General features: G+C 39.4%; 1 protein-coding gene across 1 annotated transcript; it reads right to left on the bottom strand.

Annotated features, from left to right (window-relative positions):
* Positions 1–3,257: 3,257 nt before the first annotated feature.
* On the bottom strand, positions 3,258–17,911 carry KRT79 (keratin 79). Its single transcript, XM_074270298.1, has 9 exons — positions 17,319–17,911; positions 12,027–12,244; positions 11,136–11,196; positions 10,939–11,034; positions 8,646–8,810; positions 8,187–8,312; positions 7,266–7,486; positions 5,027–5,061; positions 3,258–4,204 (listed from the first exon to the last, which is right to left on the bottom strand). Exons 1-9 carry the CDS (start codon positions 17,778–17,780, stop codon positions 3,993–3,995), a joined length of 1,596 nt encoding a protein of 531 aa, XP_074126399.1. The 5' UTR covers positions 17,781–17,911; the 3' UTR covers positions 3,258–3,992.
* Positions 17,912–18,734: the final 823 nt, after the last annotated feature.

Raw genomic sequence — 18,734 nt, 5'->3', positions numbered from 1 at the left:
AGATTGAGTATTGGAAGATAATCACAGAATAGAAAGTGATTTCAACTTGTGGGTCTAGGGAAGAAGTTAGTGTCACTGGGGGAAATGACTTAGAAACTTTTTCCATATTTCAGTCCTTTTAAGTCCCATTCATCTCCTATCGTCCCGCAGCCAGGATTCATACCAGTTTACACAAAGGCAGATCTGACCTTTTCTTCCACATTTGCCAGAACTAAGATGAAGCCACCTTTTCTTGCTCTCCTATGTTGCTACACACTTGAAATATTAGAAAATCCTTCTTGATGTCTGTCCCGCAAGCCTTCCGTGGGAATGGAATCTTAAGAGAATGGGATGTTACTAGAGGTGGGGATCATTGAATCCTCCTTCAGCCACATGTTCTGAAAATCACCTCCAATAATTAGAATAGTCTTAAAGGCAAAATCAAAACTTTCTTTATTCACAATTGAGGAGGTCACAGATAAAGTTTAGGTTTCCTAGTTCCTAATCCACCCTACCTCCATCCTCCTCACTCCTCTTTTCATCTCCCAGAAACTAGACTGGACTTCTGGAAATATAGGTCTGTTTTCCTACTGCTTAGAAAGCTCCAGAATCTCTATTCATCATCCCTGTCATATTCAAATTGCAAAGGGACCTCAAAGTCTTGCTATCAGTGCATGACTCTCCCTGCTTTGCCTACCCAGATTGAAGTTTTCAACACTGATCATTTGATTAACAGAGGGTATATTTAGTCTATAGAAGTGGGTACATGATATCTGAAGAGCTGAGGAAAGGGCTTAGATTTGTTTTCTTGTGCTAGGACTAATTACAGGAAGGCAGAATTTGTCTCAACTGAAGAAATTTTCTGATAAATAGAGCTGTCTAAATATGTAATGATCTGCTTCAGATGCAAATGAAGTGCCTGTTACTGCAGGCATCCAAGTAGAAGCCAGCTGATAATTTCTCAGGCATTGATGTCTCAGTAGAGTTGAAATTTACAACTCTTTTAAGACCCCTTTCATCTCTGAGATTCAGTGATTTAAACAACCCACTCCAGAATATAAAGAACTCAATCTTCCATTAAGTCTTGCTCTCCTATACCTCTGAATCTTCACATATACTTTTCTCCTGGTATACTCCCAGTGAAGAAATCCTTCAACTGACATTCCCAGATTCCATTCCCTCTGTCCCCCCATTCTCTTTCCTTCCCATATTTGAAGGGTAATAAATATCTTATAGTCTCATGAAGACTATTTGGTTTTTCCCCTTGTTATTTTATAAGAACCTCGATAAATTTCCCCTCCATGTTCCTCACTCCCACTACCTCCACCCCAATCCTAAAATAATAGTAGTTTTCCCAAGGTCATTCTCAGGATACTTATCAGCAACTGAACTGAACAGGCTCAATTAACAATCATTTCTTGAATGCCTGCCATATGTCATCCACTGTGCTAGATTCTGGTGATAAAAAGAAAAAAAAAATGAAATGGAGCTTGTTCTGGAGAGTTTTGCATTCCATTATAATACACAACAAGTGGATATATAAGTATATAAAAACTCATTGGGGAGAGAGGAATTGCCCCAAGTGCCACAGATCATAATATCAGAAGCGAAATTTGAACCTGGTTCCTCTGACTTCAGAATCAATCATCTTTCCACCGTATTATGTTGTAGTATCTGAATCAAAGCTGCCTAAAAAAACAACCAGTCACACAAATCCAAGTAGCACTTCCAAACTCTCAATGTTTATGAAAAACTGAGGCTTTGCTGATAAGTTGCTTCAAAATTCATCACCTCCAAACATTTCTCCTGGGAGACCCTGGCTTTGATATCATATGTATTGATAGTTGGCATAGGACTAGGAAGGATAAGCTCAAGGAAGCATGCCCTTTAAGAAGTGCTGCTAAAACATCCATGAGATATATTACTTGGCATTCACCCTTAGAGTGACATGACAGTCATTCACCAGGATTGTGAATAAATGTTTAACAACCTGCTCTGTCTTTAAAAAAAAAAAAAAAAAAACAACCATGCAGTCATTTTACAAGTGTTTTCTTAATGGGGTTGGGGTTGAGAATAAGGGAGAAAATCTAAAACTCAAAAATTTTTAAACAAATGTGAAAAAATTGTTTTAAATGGAACTAGGGGAAAATATTAAATAATATATAATAAATAATAAAAATAATTTTTAAATGTAGTTTAATCCTGAATGGATGCCCATCAATTGGGGAATGACTGATTAAGATATGGATGTAATGGAATATTATTGTTCTAGAAGAAACAATCAGCAGGATGATTTCAGAAAGGCCTGGAGAGACTTGCAGGAACTCTTGTTAAGTGAAGTAAGTAGAACCAACAGAACAATATTATGTGATGATCAACTGTGATGGACTTGGATATTTTCAGCAATGAGCAGATTCAGAACAATTATAATAGACTTGTGATGGAGAGAGCCATCTTCATTCAAAGAGAAAACTGTAGGGACTGAATGTGAATCACAATATAGTGTTTTCACCTTTTTGTTGTTGTTTGCTTTTTTTCTTTTTTACTTTTTTTTCCTTTTTGATCTTATTTTTCTTGTGCAGCATAACAAATGTGGAACTACGTTTAGAAGAATTGCACATGTTTAAGCTGTATTGGATTACTTGCTGTTTAGAGGAGAAGTGTGGGGAGAAGGGAGGGAGAAAAATTTGGAACACAAGGTTTTGCAAGGATGAATGTTGAAAACTATATTTGCATGTATTTTAAAAATAAAAAGCTATTTAAAAATAAAGTGAAAATGAAGAGAAAAAATATATATTCTCTTCCCCCCCAAAAAATAGTTTAATCTGCATTATTAACATTTTCCCCATCACTTTCCTAAATCTAGATAATCAACACTACAATAAATTGAGCCCTGATTTATAGTGATTTGCCTATTTCAGGTTGAAAACTTAATAATTGCCTCTCAAGCTAGTCTGCAGTACCTCCAGTACATCCCAAATAGAGTACCTCCCTATCCCTTGGAATTAGGACTTCAAACCAAAAACCGTATCTGGGGAAAACAGGACACCTGTCTTTTACCAGAGGAGACAGGCTACTGATTAGAGGGGTAAGGAAGGGGAGGAGGACACACCAACCCATCACTTCCTATTTTGACTTTTCCAGGTGTTGAAAACTAAACATGGACTCAGTCTGCCCCATCTTCAATGTCATCAGCCACTTCTGTTCTGATTTCCTCTCCAGGGAATTAATTGACTTTATACAACCTTGGGTCAATAAGATAGACAATAATGAGACAATGAGAGACATGGTTGCTGTTTATTGAGATGCATCATAGGCAACATAAAGGGGGTGGGGGAAGAACGATTAAAGGATGGGTTTGGGAGATACTGGAGTTTGGCTTTGTTTGGTTTGGGAACAGAATCGATGATTTCCTTGTCTTCTTATACCTGATGCTTTATGATCAAATTGTATGCTTCACCAGTATGTTAACAAAAAGGAAAAAAAACTCAGCATGCACAGGTAGGGAGAATGAGGTAAACTGAGGCTGCTTTGAGAATTCAACTGAAGTTAACCCCCCCCACTAATCTAGCACTGAAAGGGACTTCAGAGGACATCCAATTCAATCCTTTCACTTTACAAAATAGGAAAGTGAAGACATTTTAAAGGCTTGAGCATCCTGCTCAAGATTACACAGCAAAACTAAAATTTAAACCCAAGTTTTCAAATCCAAATCCCATGCATGCTCTTTCCACTATACCAATTCAACTTTCTTATCCTAATTGAGAGGCTCGATACTTCTTCCATTAGCTGTGCCAAAATAAAATGCAAAATGAAATGCAAATGACATCATATGCAAACATGTGTAAATATGACTTTCCTGGTTATTTGGGGCTCCTGAATGGGGAGCTCTGTAAAGGTCTGAGTAATTGGGCATGAGGGAAGGAAGACAGGTTCAGGGTGGGCTGGAAAGTAGAAAAGAAAAGCTTGCAAGGAAACAATGGCCAGCACCAGCTTGACTTGTCACAGGATGGTTAATACCTCCTGCTGGATGACTTGACTGTGGTACTTGTGATCTTCTTCAAAATGGAGGTTCCCCCAGTGCTAGAGCCTGCCTTGACATAACCACTGGAAGATCCATAGCTCCCCTTCGCTCCTCCACCACTGGACAACCCACTCCCGAAGCTGCCACTGCCAATCACCTGGCCGCCCCCACCACACATAGTGGTAGAGCTTCCGGTCACCGCTGCAAAGAAAAGAGGAGGAGTTTAGGACATTAACCAAGAAGGTTAATTTAAAAAAAAAAATCACACTAAGTGAAAAAGAGAAGAGGATCTCACAGAAATCATGGAGAATTCAAAATAAATCAGGCAGTGAACTAAATAGAAAGTAGGCAGATTTTGACAAGGAAATTCCCTCTGTCTCTAGAATAGCATATATAGTTCTATTGGTCACATTTCAGAAGGGACACTGATAGTGTCCATCACAGTGAGAAGTATCAAGACCATGTCTTACAAGAAATGTTTCAATGAACCAGAGCATTTAACTTGGGGGAAAAAATTAGCAGGAACGCAACAGCTACCTTCAAGTATTTAGAGGATGGTCCCATGAAAGGGGAATTCAACTTGTATTGTCAGATTCTGAAGACCCAGTAGCCAGAGATTACAAGAGGCTAGATTTAAGTTTAGTGTAAGGAAAAACTTCCTAACAAAGGGAACTGTCCACGAATGAAATGGCTAGCCTCAGGAAGTAGTGCGCTCCCCATTACTATAGGTCTTCAGGTAGAATTTGGTGCCCTTCAACTCTTAAGATTCCAGATTGCAAGGAATTCTATATAAAGAGAGGAAACTCTGAGATTGTGTGTTAACAGATGCTAATCTTTTCTGGGGGTGATGGGGAGGAGCAGAGGTGAAGGGGAAAAGTCTTGGGAATGGGGCATGGGGAAAAAACTAAGCAACATGGATAAGACTAGATCCATATCTGAATTCTGCCTGTCAGACTAGATTATTTTTTTCAAAGGATAGGAATGGAATTAAGGACAGAAGAAGAATTCATGGAAGATACTTACAAATGCTAATAGCATTGGGACACTCTCCAGACATTCTGTAAAAGAAAAGATGAGAACAGGTTTAGCAGGTCCAAGAGCTGCCAGTTCAAAGGTCCAAAAGAAAATTCATCCCCTTTTCTCCATTCCCTGGATGCTCTGTCCAGTAGCCAGACCTTTCTATCTCCCAGGTCAATGGAGGAGCAAGGATTCTCAGTAGAGAACCAGCCATATTGGTTGCCTTTATGTTGATATTATACAAAATGGCAAAAAGTCTAAGAATCCCTTCTCTCTTTGGCTTTGGGTTATGCTTTTATCCTTTTGCGGGACAGAACAAAATTGTGCTCTTTGGAGACATAATGTTCTGAGGTCCTAGCCAACAGGACTTCTATAAGTAAGACAAGGATGAGGTGAATACGGAGCAGTCAGTACAGAGCTGCCTTCTTACTGGCTTTTAGCACAGTACCTGGAGCACAGTAGCTGCTTAATAAATGTTTATTGACTAACTATTTGAATCACACTTTCTAGAGAAATAGGGGAGGGGATTATGTGGGTTGCAAACTCTTTTGTGCTAAGTAGAGCCTAAGGGAATGTAAAAGAGACCTTCCCCCATTGAGTTATGCTACCAGCCAGATCTTTAGGTCAACAGAGGAGCTGATCAAATCAACCAGAGAATTAAGTAAACACAAGAAAGGAAAATATCAACAGAGACATGTTCAACAATGGTAATTATCTCCTGGATGAGTCAGAATTAGCCTGATGTTTCATTAGTTTAAGGAACTGTGATGTCTTTCTGGTGTGGATACTCCCACTATAAATGCAGATTACAGTGTCTAGATGCTTTAGTAAACAGTTAAATGAGATGCCATGGCCAAAAATAATCTTTGCTTGGTGGCCCACCCTCTGAGGACAAAGCCTTTCTCAATTTAGCTTGGATAGTTTCCTACTGACCAACAAAATCATTTATCACTTGGCCCCTATCCCAAACTCCTCCAGTTTGATAGAAATTAAGAAGGGCTTATTTAGACTTAAGGAACTCAGAGTTCTCAAAATGAGATACTAAAGCTGCAAACAGAGCTGACTTTATCAATCATCAATCAACAAGCATTTATTTAATACTATTTAAATGCCACCTAGCTGCCTTATTTTATATTAACCATCTATCTATACCAGACACAGTCCTAGGAAATGGGAATATATTTCAAAGAATGAAACAACCTGAGAATAAGGATGGTCACTTTCATTTTCTTTATTTTGGGGGGAGAAGTAACCAGGGTTAAGCGACTTGTCCAAAGTCACATAGCTAGGAAGTGTCTGAGGCTGGATTGGAACTCAAGTCCTCTAGGTCCTGGACCTGATCTCTCTCTACTGTGCTACCTAGCTGCCCCTGTCACTTTCATTTTCTCCCTCACTTTTTTTTAAAATCCCTAGTTCATGAAATAGATTAAAATGAGCCAACCATTCTAAATCATACCCCATCCCAACCTTCCACTTCTGTGCATAAGAACATTATCAGAAAAATGCTGGGAATCCATATGCTTGGGTATTCTCCCTTGACCTTCCTCCTGGTCACTTCTCATAGGGTTTCAATGTTCCTTGGCCACCACTTAATAGACTCAACTAAGAAGGAAATGGAAAAGTCACCATTTTCTTCCTCCTATTAAGGCTTAGACAAATGAATGTCTCTCTCAGGATCATATCACTTTCCCTTAGTTGGATTCAAAAAACTCAGGGCTTTGAAATCCTGACCCTCATCATGGGTCTAGTCACAACTTAACAAAATTTTACATAAAAGTATCATTTCATGTTTGGGGTTTCTTTTGTTTGGTAACAGGAGGAAGTTAAAAAAAAAAACTAGCTTCACTGGCTCTTATAATAGCTACAAGATAAAATAAATTTTAAAAATATAAACAATGTATACCAACACTATTTAGCTCTGCATTTCCCACATCAGATTAGAATTCTGTTACAAAAAAATGTCAAGAGCTTCAATTATATTTTATGTGTTCAATTATTTCATATATTATATATTCAATAAATTGATATATTATATGCTCAATTATCTCATAATATATTCAATTATTTCCTGTTTCCTATGTTATGTTGAACAAATTTCATATATTCAATTATTCCATATATTATATTGAATACATTTCATATATTCAATTATTTCCTATGTACATATTTGATTATTTCACCTATATTGCATATGTCACATGTGTCCCTTATTTCAACCTCCAGCCATCATGGCCAGCCTGATTACCTGCTCTCCTCACTCTCCAGCAATTTTCTGTAGGTAGCGATCTCCAAATCCAAGGCCAATTTGATGTTCATCAGCTCCTGGTAATCCCGCAAAAGCTTGGTCAGCTCTTCCTTGCTGTGGTGAAGGGCCTTTTCCAGGTCTCCCAGTTTCTTCTGGGCATCTTTGACAGCCATCTCTCCACGCTGCTCCGAGTCAGCGATAGCTGTCTCCAGCTGCTGGCACTGGAGAAAGGGAAAGGTATAGAAAAAACTTTCCAGCATCACTTTCTTTAAATTCTCACCTCCAGATCCAGCCCAAAATAATGAGAGAAGAGGGAAAGGCAAACCGTGAAAAAGGAAACAGCACTGCCATGAGGTTGTCAATGTATTATTGTTCTCAAGTTACAAATAGGGGCTCAGAAAAGAATTTATCCAGAGCCACACAAATGTAGGAGCCAAGATTTGAATATAGGCTTTATGACTCTAAGATCACTTAGAATGTTCGCTTTTGCCTTAGGGACAAGGACATATGCCCCTATGCACTCTGAACTAGGTTTCTCTTTGACAATTAGAACGACCCCAAAATGTAATGGTCTGTCTCATGTGGTAGTGAGCTCCCCATTATTGGAAGTATTCAAGCAAAGGCTGACTCATCATTTCTGGACTGGCGTGGACTTGCCTCTTCCAGATGAACCCAGCTTTTTTTTAAAGAACTCACCATTTGCTCACCCTCAGTGTGCTCTTCTTCAAACCAATGACCCTGAGGTTCATATTACAGATCCAGGGAAGTTTACAAGTATAGTTAACATATTCCCAATCCAATAGTAGAATAATAAGTTTCAGGCCATGACTTTTTTCATGAAGATGTCCCCAAGCTACTGTGGATGGCAGTAGACTTGGCTCTGGGACCACCCATTCCCCATCCTCCTGAGGTCATCCTCACCTGCTTCTTTACTGAGTCAATCTCCCCCTGCAGTCTCTGCACAACTCGGGTGAGCTCAGCAATTTCATTCTTGGTGTCTCGAAGGTGGTCCCCATGCTTCCCAGCTGTCACCTGGAGCTCTTCATACTAGTAGTCAAGATTGTGTTAGACCCAAAGACAGACAACAAACTCAGATAGCCTATATGCCCAGAAGAGATCCAGCTGGCCAAAGGCCGTATCTGTTTTGTGGGCCCCCCTCAAGGAACTTGCTTGAGAATTAACGCCTCTTTTTGATCATTTTTGCCAGGCAGAATATCCATGGGCCAAGTAAAGTGGGAAAATAGTATAGTCCCTGCCTTCAATAAATTCATGAGTGTCCAGTCACTCTGAATGGGGCTCTTATTTCCAGTCTAACCCTTAGTTTGGGAATCAGCCTTAGTCTTCCCCCTTGCCTTGAGCCAAAAACTGGCACTCACTCACCTTGGTCTGGTACCATGATTCTGCCTCTGCTCGACTCCTTCTGGCAATCTCCTCATACTGGCTTTTGACCTCAGCAATAATGCTGTCCAGATCCAGGCTTCGATTGTTATCCATGGACAGGACAACATTGGTATCAGAAACTTGAGTGTGGGTCCCTTCACGCTCCTATAGGGACAAAAGAAGCTACAGATTCTATCTGGATCCCTCCAACCTTCCCACCTTCATCTCCTTAGGTCAAAATGGGGAGCAGGAGACCTGTATTCTTCTAGGTTCATAGGCTCCCAAAAAAGGAGAGGACCATTTTACAGATGAGGAAAACAAGTCCTGTAGGTAACATAATTTGCTCAGCATCACGAAGTTAGTCAGGTTTCTAGAACTTAATGTCTAAAATTGGAGAAAGATGACCTTAGTTTAAATTCTAACTATAATCTGGGATAAGCCATTTAAACTTATAGGGGCTCGGTTTCTTCATCTATAAAATGAGGGAGTTGGACTGCAGTTCCTTCCATATCTCAATCTATAATCTCCTCTGCTGCCACATCCTATTTTATCAGTTGTTCACCATGTTCATATGTTTTATCTCCCAAAGTAGATTCGAGATACCCTGAAAGCTTGAAAAAAAATTTGAAAAACCTCTTACCCTTCTTCATATGCAGATTAATTATAATTAATATTAATAAATCCCAATATTAAAAAACTAGAAATCTAAAAATTTGTTGAAAATAACTAATTGTGTGATCATATAATTAGTCAGTGACTTATAGTGATTATGAAGTAAAGAAGAGAAAAAGGACTAGAGACAGACAAATGTCCCAGCCTTCAAAGAAGGAAAAGTCAATCCCAAAAACTTCAGATTCACAATTGCAACATCATTGTTTTGAAAAATTCTAGAACAAATGATTGAGGCTGATAATTTGTGAAAACTTGGAAAGTAATATTCACTGGAAGCCAGGTAAAGTTCACTAAGAAAAAAATGCAGACTAAAAAGGGAGGAACTACTAAAAACAATTAATGTAGTAACAACAGTCATATAAATATTGGATGATTCATAATTCCACCCAATAGTTGATGAAACATGCTATCTACTTCCTGCCTGAGAAGTGATGGCTAAATATGCAGAATGAGGCAAATCAATTTTGGACATGACCAAAGTTAGAATTTGTTATGTTTGATTATGGATGTATATTAGTTACAAGAGTTGTTTTTGTTTTTCTCCAGTAAAAGGAGACAGGGTGGGATATGGAAAATAAATATTTGTTAATTGAAAACAATAAAAAAATTTTAAGTTGTGCTAACATGACTTCAGTTTTGTTTTGTTTTGCTAGGGTTAATAGACTGGCAGAATTCAGAAACATTTTATCTTGATTTCTGCAAGTCATATAACAGTTTCTTTTGTTTTCTTTGTAGATAAGGCAGAAAAGCATGGGTAATTATGCTAAGAGTTAGGTAAAAGTAATATTGTGCAATGATTATCTGTGAATGACTTAGCTATTCTCAGCAATACAATGATTCTAGACAATTCCAAAAGATTCATGATGAAAAATATTCTCCTCCTACATAAAGAACTGATGGAGTCTAAAGGCAGATCAAACTAATTGGCTTTGGGGGGATATGGATTGTGGAGGTCTGTGTTTTTCTTCACACTATAACTAATATGGAAATATATTTGCATTATTTTACATGCTTAATCTAATTCAAATTGCTTGCTCTCTCAGGGAGGGGGGAAGGGAAAGAGGGAAAAATAATTTGGAACTCAAAAAATAAATGTTAAGAATTTTTAAAATTGTTTTAACATGAAGTTGGTGGAAAAAATAAGTCCTTTTAAAGTTCAGATGACCACCTAGAGGGATTCCTACATTTAGTTGAGAAGGGGATGGAATGTGTATGGATTCCAAAACTGTTAAGGTTTCTTTTAACTCTTTCGAGTATATGATTCCTCATCATAGGTTCATATCTCGTAAAATCTCAAGTTTTCATTCTAAGCTTCTCTTCTCTGACTCCCCGATGAATTCTCTAATTTCAGATGGGCTGTAAATTTCTATTTTCAGTCTATGTTTCCCCTTTCCCTCTCACCCAAAATATTCTAGACCCTATTTGTTTTCTGCATTCTCCTCTTACCCTATTACAAATTAATTAGGGTGAGCTATAGGTAAGAGTGAGGTCAAGGCCCATTCTTTTCCTGTGAATATCCAGTTGGAACTGGTTGACTCAATCCAGAACAGAATATATTTAGAAACTTTTCAATAATGCATGCAGAATGTTGCCCATTTGTCATATCCCCTAGTTGCCTTACCGCATCAAAGAAATTCATAAGGAAGTCCATATTCTCCCTCAGGATGAAGACGTTGGCCTTGAGATTCTCCCGAATTGAGTAATCATGATCAACTTCCTAATGGCAAAAAAAGAATAACATTAAGGGACAAAGTTTCTGGAAGTCAAAATCCCATTAGGAGGTATTCTGAATACTCAAGAAATGCCTGCTCTACTCACCTTCTTGAGAACAACATACTCATTCTCTGCTTCTGTTCGCTTGTGGATTTCTTCTTCAAATCTGTGACAAAATGCAACCTGAATTCAGGTTTGATCTTGTGCCTCATTCTCTTTGAGAACCCACTAGGTGAACCAGAGTCCTAAAGACCCTCTCCCCAGACAATCTTCACTATCACCCAAAAGGAGAAGCAATTTCCTGCTAAGTGGTGAATTATATGGAAGTATTATATTTATTCATATATTCCCTCCTTTGGAGATCAGATACTTTAGCATACAAATTAGGTAGAAGGGGGACTATATTGGAATAATAATGTTTAAACAATGTGAACCCTGGATTAGAACTTGCAAACAGCCCATCCTCCAAACTATTTGAAGAATAATTATGGAAAAGGGATAAACCCTCAAAACAGAAATTGTGGCTTTTGTAAGAGAGCTGTCTCCCTAAAGAACTCCTTTTCAGAATCCTAATAATATTTGTGGAAGTACATAAAAACAAGTCAATGCAAATCAATAAGCATATCTTAGGAACTTTTAAAAAAGTACTAAGCATTTGAGATATAAAAGAAAAACAGGAGAAGAAAGAAGAAATGTCAGCTATTGTAGAAAGGGCTTCTTGTATGAAGAAAAAAATAAACATTTTCAAAACTATGAATAAATGAAGACATAAAGAAAGGAAATATAGAGAGTTATTATTCAGAGGTCAATGATTTCTGTGGCTGAGAGCCAAGGGGGAGGAGAAGAGTTATATTTATGCTTCTCCAGAGACAAAGGAGACTATGGTGTCCCGACCCCCTAGATATTCTGTCCTTGAATTGTCTTTCTAAAGATACTCCATCCCAACCCTACCCTTCTGCCTCCACATTGGCCCCACCACTTTTCTCCTCTACTCACTTGTCTTTTAAGTTATCCACCTGATCTTGCACATTACTCAGTTCAGTTTTCATCTTCTCTTTCTCATTATTGAGCATATCCAGGTATCTCATAAGTTTGTTGATATGTGATTCAAACAATGGCTCCAAATTCTCAGGACTCTTGCTATTCTGGCCCTGCTCCTGAAGCAGGGTCCACTTGGTCTCCAACACCTTGTTCTGCTGCTCCAGAAACCGTACCTGGAATTATGGAATCACAGTAGAGTTAAATCTTTCACATCCCTGGATTGGGACATGATACCCCCCCCTTGCACAATCTGAAAAATTCACATAAAATTTTTTGGCTTTCCCCTTATACCAGAGAAGTCTGAATTATTATGGTGTTAAAAGATTAAATGTGTTGTTATTATACAATATTATATGTTTTACATATTTCTGAATTTCTATATATTATATATATATATATATATATATAAAGAGCAAAACTCTTAAAAAATAAACTCCTGTTCAATGTCTTATGCCAACCCACTTTGTGAGTTTTGTGTGGACTTTGAAATGAACTCACTCTCTTCCCTTATCAGGAAGATGACCAGTTATCGGCCATAACCAAGTCCCAGACCATTCTGTTCATAAAGGTTATCATTGCTGTTTTTGTCCTTCATTCTCAAAGAAGACCTTGATATCAAGGAGGTGACACCATGACATACAAATGAATGGATTTAAGGGAGGGAGAAGTAAGGTCACCTGTCTCACTTCTCCCTCCAGAGCCATCTGGGTTCAATGACTAGATATAGATTAAGACAACTGTAAATGGCCCTGGATGCAATGGGAGATCATGGCCTTTTTAAGCTTAAGATCTTCAACAGGTATCCCTTTGACTGAGAGCATCCCGTTCAGTGATTAAAGCTAGGTAGTAATTGAGGCAAAGAACCTCTTCTTTAACCTAATCAAAAAAAGAAAAAAGCCAATCTAAATAAATTGGAAGGGGAAAGACTCTCAAGTTTTCTGGCCAAAGCAGAAATGATTTCTATTTGCATTCAATCTGAATCCATCAGGATCCAAAAATGAGCAAATGTGTGATGGAAGGATGGAACTCTTTATAAACTTCCACTATTTAACCTTCCAACCTCAGAGATCTTGATTAGCATATCTTTAGACCCGTCTGGATCTTGATCTGCCAGGTGGATTCCACCTGGTTCCTCCTCGACCCCTCCCTCTGAGCTACCACTCCTCCCTGGTTCCTCCCTTTACTGCATACATCCTGCCTCTGCTTCCCTGAAACCTCAAAAGCTGTGTACTCTGAAATGCAAATTGCTCAATCATTTATGACTCTGCATTGTCGTTGCTTTAACACGTGGAGCTATTTTCATGTAAATAAAATAACACCCCTTTGTAATCTGTGATAGATGCCTGATTTGATTTCTTTAGGTTGATTGAACTGCAACCAAATCTCTATTATACTATTTTTATAATATTCTTTACAATTATGATTTCTCAAATGTATTGCTCTCCTAAATCTATTTCATATTTACCACTTCTGATAACTATTTTACCTCTTCATTTTGTCTGTATCCTCTTTTCCTAAATAAAGATATCCTCTCCCTGAGAGATTCTTGACTCCAGTGAGATTACTCTAGTTGAAGCTCATACAAGAAATTCTCTAATTGTTTAGGCAAAATTGAGCACCATTTGAAAGACTTCACAAAGGATAGAAGTGTCCAATTCTCAATCAAGGACCTATTTAGGTCCTTGTGAGATCATCATATGTGTATTTCAAACTAGAAATTGCTATTCTGACCCCATCAAACCATGATGGGAAAAGTGATGTGGAAAGGATCGCTATTGAGATATAGAGGATCAACTATGATCCAAAACTTCCATTTTCCAAAGACAGAGGCCCAGGAAATGCAGTGACATCCAAGATCACACAGCTGAGAATGAGAGACATGATCCAAATCCAGTTTCTCTGCTCCCAATTCCAATGCTCTTTCCATTCCACATGAAGAAAGAAAGGGCTTAAGCACTTATACTCAGCTGGGGGAAGGGACCTAAGCTTCCCACCATTCCCCTGCCCCACCTCATTATAGAGATCTATCTATAACCTGATCTAGCAATAACAACAGAAATTCATATTTACATGGCACTTGAAGTTTACCCATCAGAGGGATGTATTATGAATATGATTAACAATAGTTAGGAAACGGAGGCTCATGAACATTATATGACTTGTCCCAGGATCACCCAATTAATAAACAGGACTCAGGTCCACATATATATATTGAATACCTACCATGATCTTCCCTACTATGATTCAACAGAAGCAACTTACACTGGAGACTAGAGCAAAAGTTAGAATTTTTCTGATGGGAGACCCTAATGTGCTTTCCTGGAAACGATTCTGGAAGGGCTGTTGATTGGGTTGGACACTTCTATCCTTTGTGAGTCATTCAAATGCTGCCCAGTGCTGCCGAAGAAATTAGAGAATTTCTTGTATGAGCTTCGACTAGAGCAACCTCACTGGAGTCAAGAGTCACTAAGGGAGAGGGTAAGAAAGGCAGGGATGACTTGCTTCATGATTTCACCTTTCTTCTCTACCCTGAGGCCTCCACCTGTACAGAACCATTAAATCTCTCCTGATGACAGGCAAAGAAAGCCAAGGAGGTATTGGGGCACTAGCCATGGAACATCATCAGGTCAGTCTCAGCACCTGCCATGAGGCAAGGGAGAAGGCGCAGAGAGAGAAATGCCAATTGACTGGAGCAATAACCAAAAATCCCCAGTGACCTCAGAGGCATTGTGCTACAAATAGAAGCATATGTTATATATTATATAATTATATAATATATGTATAAATATATTAACACAATCAGGAAAATTGAACTCACTGAATAGCTAGTCACGACCTTTCTGAATCTTAGTTTCCCCATCAGTAAAATGACTACAATAGTTGCTGCCCTACTGTCCTTTCCAAGGTTAGAAAAGCTAACAGATGTGAAAATACCAAAGTATCATATAAATAATGACTGGTGACCTTCAGACTCACAAAGTCCTTTCTTTATGGCAACCCTGGAAGGGAGTCAGTAGAAATATTATTGTTTCCATTTTACAGTTGTAGAAACTGAGGCAGAGTGGTGAAGGAACTAGCTCAAGTAGCAAAATATCTGGGTATAAAATCCGTATCTCCCAATTCCAAGTCTAGACCTCGTTCCTTCCGTATGGAAGTAAGGATTTTTAAGCTATCAACATCATCTCAGCTGAGGCATGTGACCCAGCACTTGACAGAGATGTGACTGAGGGAGATGAGAGAGAAGGCAGTTCCAAGGCTTGGAAGGCAGAGGTAGAATGGCGAACAAGAGCACAGAGTAATTCCCCCTCTCTTTGTTAGTGTTTATATCCCAAGGTCAAATGGGAATGGGAAAGAAAAGAAATGAGAGAATCTGGAGGTGAGACAAGCCTTGCTCTGGTCTTCCATCTGGTTCTCTCATGATTGTTCTTACTGTCCCTTGGAAACCCTTATGAAAAGCAAGACAATAGTTCCCAGCCCCAGGGTTCCTAAACCCCCAACTGTGGTTAGAATCGAAAGCCTTCCTGGGGCTAAGTGCCCCCATCTGCAAAATGGGAAGAGTTAATAGGGGTATTACCCTGCCAAGTTTCAGCTGTATCTCATAGTCATGGGTTAATCAGTCACGTTACATCTCTGGCTTCAGATTCCTCATTTGCAAAATGTGCAGGTTGAACTAGGTGACCTGTAAGTTTATTTCCAATGCTAAATCCTTTGAAATATAGTGTTGATAGTACAGTGATGTGTCATCAATGTAACATTAGGAATAATGAGAGTAGATAGAGTATTGGACTTGAATTTGAGAAATCTTTGCTCAACCTCTAGTTCTGTCATTTACTGGATGTGTCGTCTTGGGCTAATCATACCTCAGTTTGTGAGCCTCAGTTTCCTCATCTGTAAAATGGGGATAATAATGCTTTCCCAAGTATTTGCTAAACATTAAAAGAGCCATATGGAAATTATCATTCTGTAAATTAATAGAACATATATAACAAAAAAGAAAGTCCATATCACTATAATAAATTAAACAAGATTTATCTGTTAATAAAGAATAATAGTATCTCCAAATGCAAATCCTCAAAATTTAGAATCTCTGTCTAGGCAAAAAATTATTTCATCAATACCTCTGCCCCAGACTATGCTAAGCTTTCTATCCCCTGGAGGTTTCACCTTCTTCCCTGTCCCTGCTATTAAGCACCCAATTTGAACTCATTCTAAGGTTAGACAATCTTTCCCACTGCACTGTCTACCAAACTATCCTAGTACTAATTCTATAACCATGCTAGAGCATTTGGTGACACCCCTGGATCTAGACTAAAGGTCCTCTCCAGTTCCGTTCTACCCACTAATTTTCACTTCTTTACATTGTTTGAGCACAGTTGCTATTTACAGGACTCTGTCAGGAGTAGGGGAATGGCAATACAGGAAAAATATTCCAAGCCTGGAATGCTTTGCCCTCTCACCTCTGCCTCCTGGCTTCCTTAGCTTCCTTCCAGATTCAACCAACTCCACCCCAGGCCTCCACCCCCTGCTTCAATACCTTCCCCTTGAGATTATCTAGCCTTTATACTATATCTTATATAAATGCATATAAAGAGAGAAATATAGATTATATACATATACATATACCCTATATATAGCATATATATTATATATTTTATGTATACTATATATACATACACATATACACAAATATGATAGATGTTAGGTACACATAGTTATATACACATTATCTCCCCCCTTAGAATGGACTTGAAAGCAAGAGCCAGGGTTTTGTCTTTCTTTATATCTCCAAGTACAAAGGTACAGTGCCAGGCACACACTTAATGCTTGTCAACTGACAGTTTAACAAACCTAAAGAAGATGTGATCAATCACTAAGACTTTCCATGGTCAGAATAGGTCCTTGGGGCACTGTTTTTCCATTTTCAAAAATTAATTTTCAATTATGAATTCTCTTCAGTCCCTCCTCCACTCATTGAGAAGACAAGAAATATGAAACTCATCATCCTTTGGAACATTACCTTTCCACAATAAAAATTTCACTGATTCTTCATTTTGGAAGGGACCTCTGAGGCCCCCTACTCTAAACTGGACTTGACCTTCTACATCAGCCTCCAGCAAGTGGTCATTCAACTTTTATTTGAAGACCTTTTAGGGAAGTCTTCAACTGTTGGACAGTTCTAATTTGTCTAATTTAAACAAAATTCCACACATGATTCTCAACTCTTTCACCCCACCCTCCCCAACTCACCTTATCAATGAAAGAAGCAAACTTATTGTTGAGGGTCTTGATCTGCTCCCGCTCTTGTATCCTCACCCTCTGAATCTCGGGATCAATCTCCACGTTAAGAGGAGTTAGCAAGCTTTGGTTGACCGTCACCTCCTGTATGCCTCCAGCAGGGCAGGAGGCCCCAAAGTTTGACCTCATGGTACCCAGACCTAAAAAGCTACCAGCTCCCCCAAAGGACCTCCCTTGGGATGCTCTCTGAACACTGCCAGAGATGCTCCTGTTAGCACCCAAATTATAGAGGCTGTGGCTGCTAAAGCTTGTCCTGGGGGCAGCACCCCCAAGCCTGCTTCCTCCCCTGGACATTGTCACGGAGCTGAAGCTGGTGTGGGTGCGAGCACCATCCATACCACGGCTGCCAGAGGCTGAGCAAGAGCTGAAGCCCCCTTTGGTACTATAGGTCTGGCGAGACATGGAGGCCTTCATGGATGCTGGGAAGGAAGATGAGTATAGTTAGACTCAGGCTGAAAAGGTAGTGAAGATCCCAGGAGTACAAGGAGATGGTCCTTTTATCTGCTCCCAAGAAAGGTGGCTCTCATGGCTCCCACAGACACTCCTGCCCCATTGCCCAAGGAGGAGAGAGAGGGAGGGGCAGCTGTGGGTCTGGGTATCCACCCCCATCCCCTACACCTCCCTCAGTGTTATCTCCGCTCCCGAGGAGGAGCCAAGATTAGTCGCTATCTGAGCTGGGGAGGACGCTTTTTCTCCCACCCCCACCTCCACCCAAACCCCTACACATTTCCTAACTTGGAATAAGACACTGAGTTCCCTCTAGTTTCTCCTTTCCCTCCCCCAACACCCTGGTGACAGACTTGGATTCCTGTGCCCCAGCCCAGACTACTGTCAATGGAGCTCTGTCTGTTCTGTGGGGTTTGTTCCACAACCCTGTTGTAAGCCCTAGGGCAGTGCAGGTGGTAAATTAAGTTGGGTAATGGAGCTGAAGAAGATTGGATGCCCCAGTCTGCTCCAGTCCTTCCCTCCCCAGCACCCAAAGAGTCTCTCTACTCTCCAGTCAGATTCAGGGGACCCAGGCTGTCACCTTCAAGTATTTGTATGTAAGCTACTGGAAGACAGGAACCATTTAGTCTTTGTTTGTGTCCAGCACCTAACATGGTTCCTAGCATTATGGCAAATCTTGCATAAATGCCTGTGGCTTCATTGTCTTACAGAAGAAGGATTATTTTGGTTCTTAGCCTCAGACAACAGCAAACAAGCGCCCAGATCAGAACCTATCACATAACAGGTCCTTAAATGTTTGTTGAATTGAACTGGACTAAATAAATTGAGTCAACGTTGCAATGAGACAAATTTCAGCTTGTTATAAGAAAATAACTTCTTTTTTAATGCTTTGAATTTTGAACTTAACTAAGAAACAGGAGA

Source organism: Sminthopsis crassicaudata, chromosome 5 (assembly GCF_048593235.1).
Source record: "Sminthopsis crassicaudata isolate SCR6 chromosome 5, ASM4859323v1, whole genome shotgun sequence".
Taxonomy (NCBI): Eukaryota; Metazoa; Chordata; class Mammalia; order Dasyuromorphia; family Dasyuridae; genus Sminthopsis; species Sminthopsis crassicaudata.
Note: the sequence above shows the minus strand (reverse complement) of the source record. Positions and strands in the feature narration are given on the sequence as shown.

Bases quoted from the DNA above. Each gene is read 5' to 3' on its own strand.
- KRT79 (XM_074270298.1), bottom strand. From the start codon at position 17,780: ATGAAGGCCTCCATGTCTCGCCAGACCTATAGTACCAAAGGGGGCTTC. The intron at 12,245-17,318 runs GTGAGTTGGGGA...CCATAATTCCAG, and splicing joins TTGCTTCTTTCATTGATAAG to GTACGGTTTCTGGAGCAGCA. The intron at 11,197-12,026 runs GTGAGTAGAGGA...ATTTTGTCACAG, and splicing joins GTGGATAACTTAAAAGACAA to ATTTGAAGAAGAAATCCACA.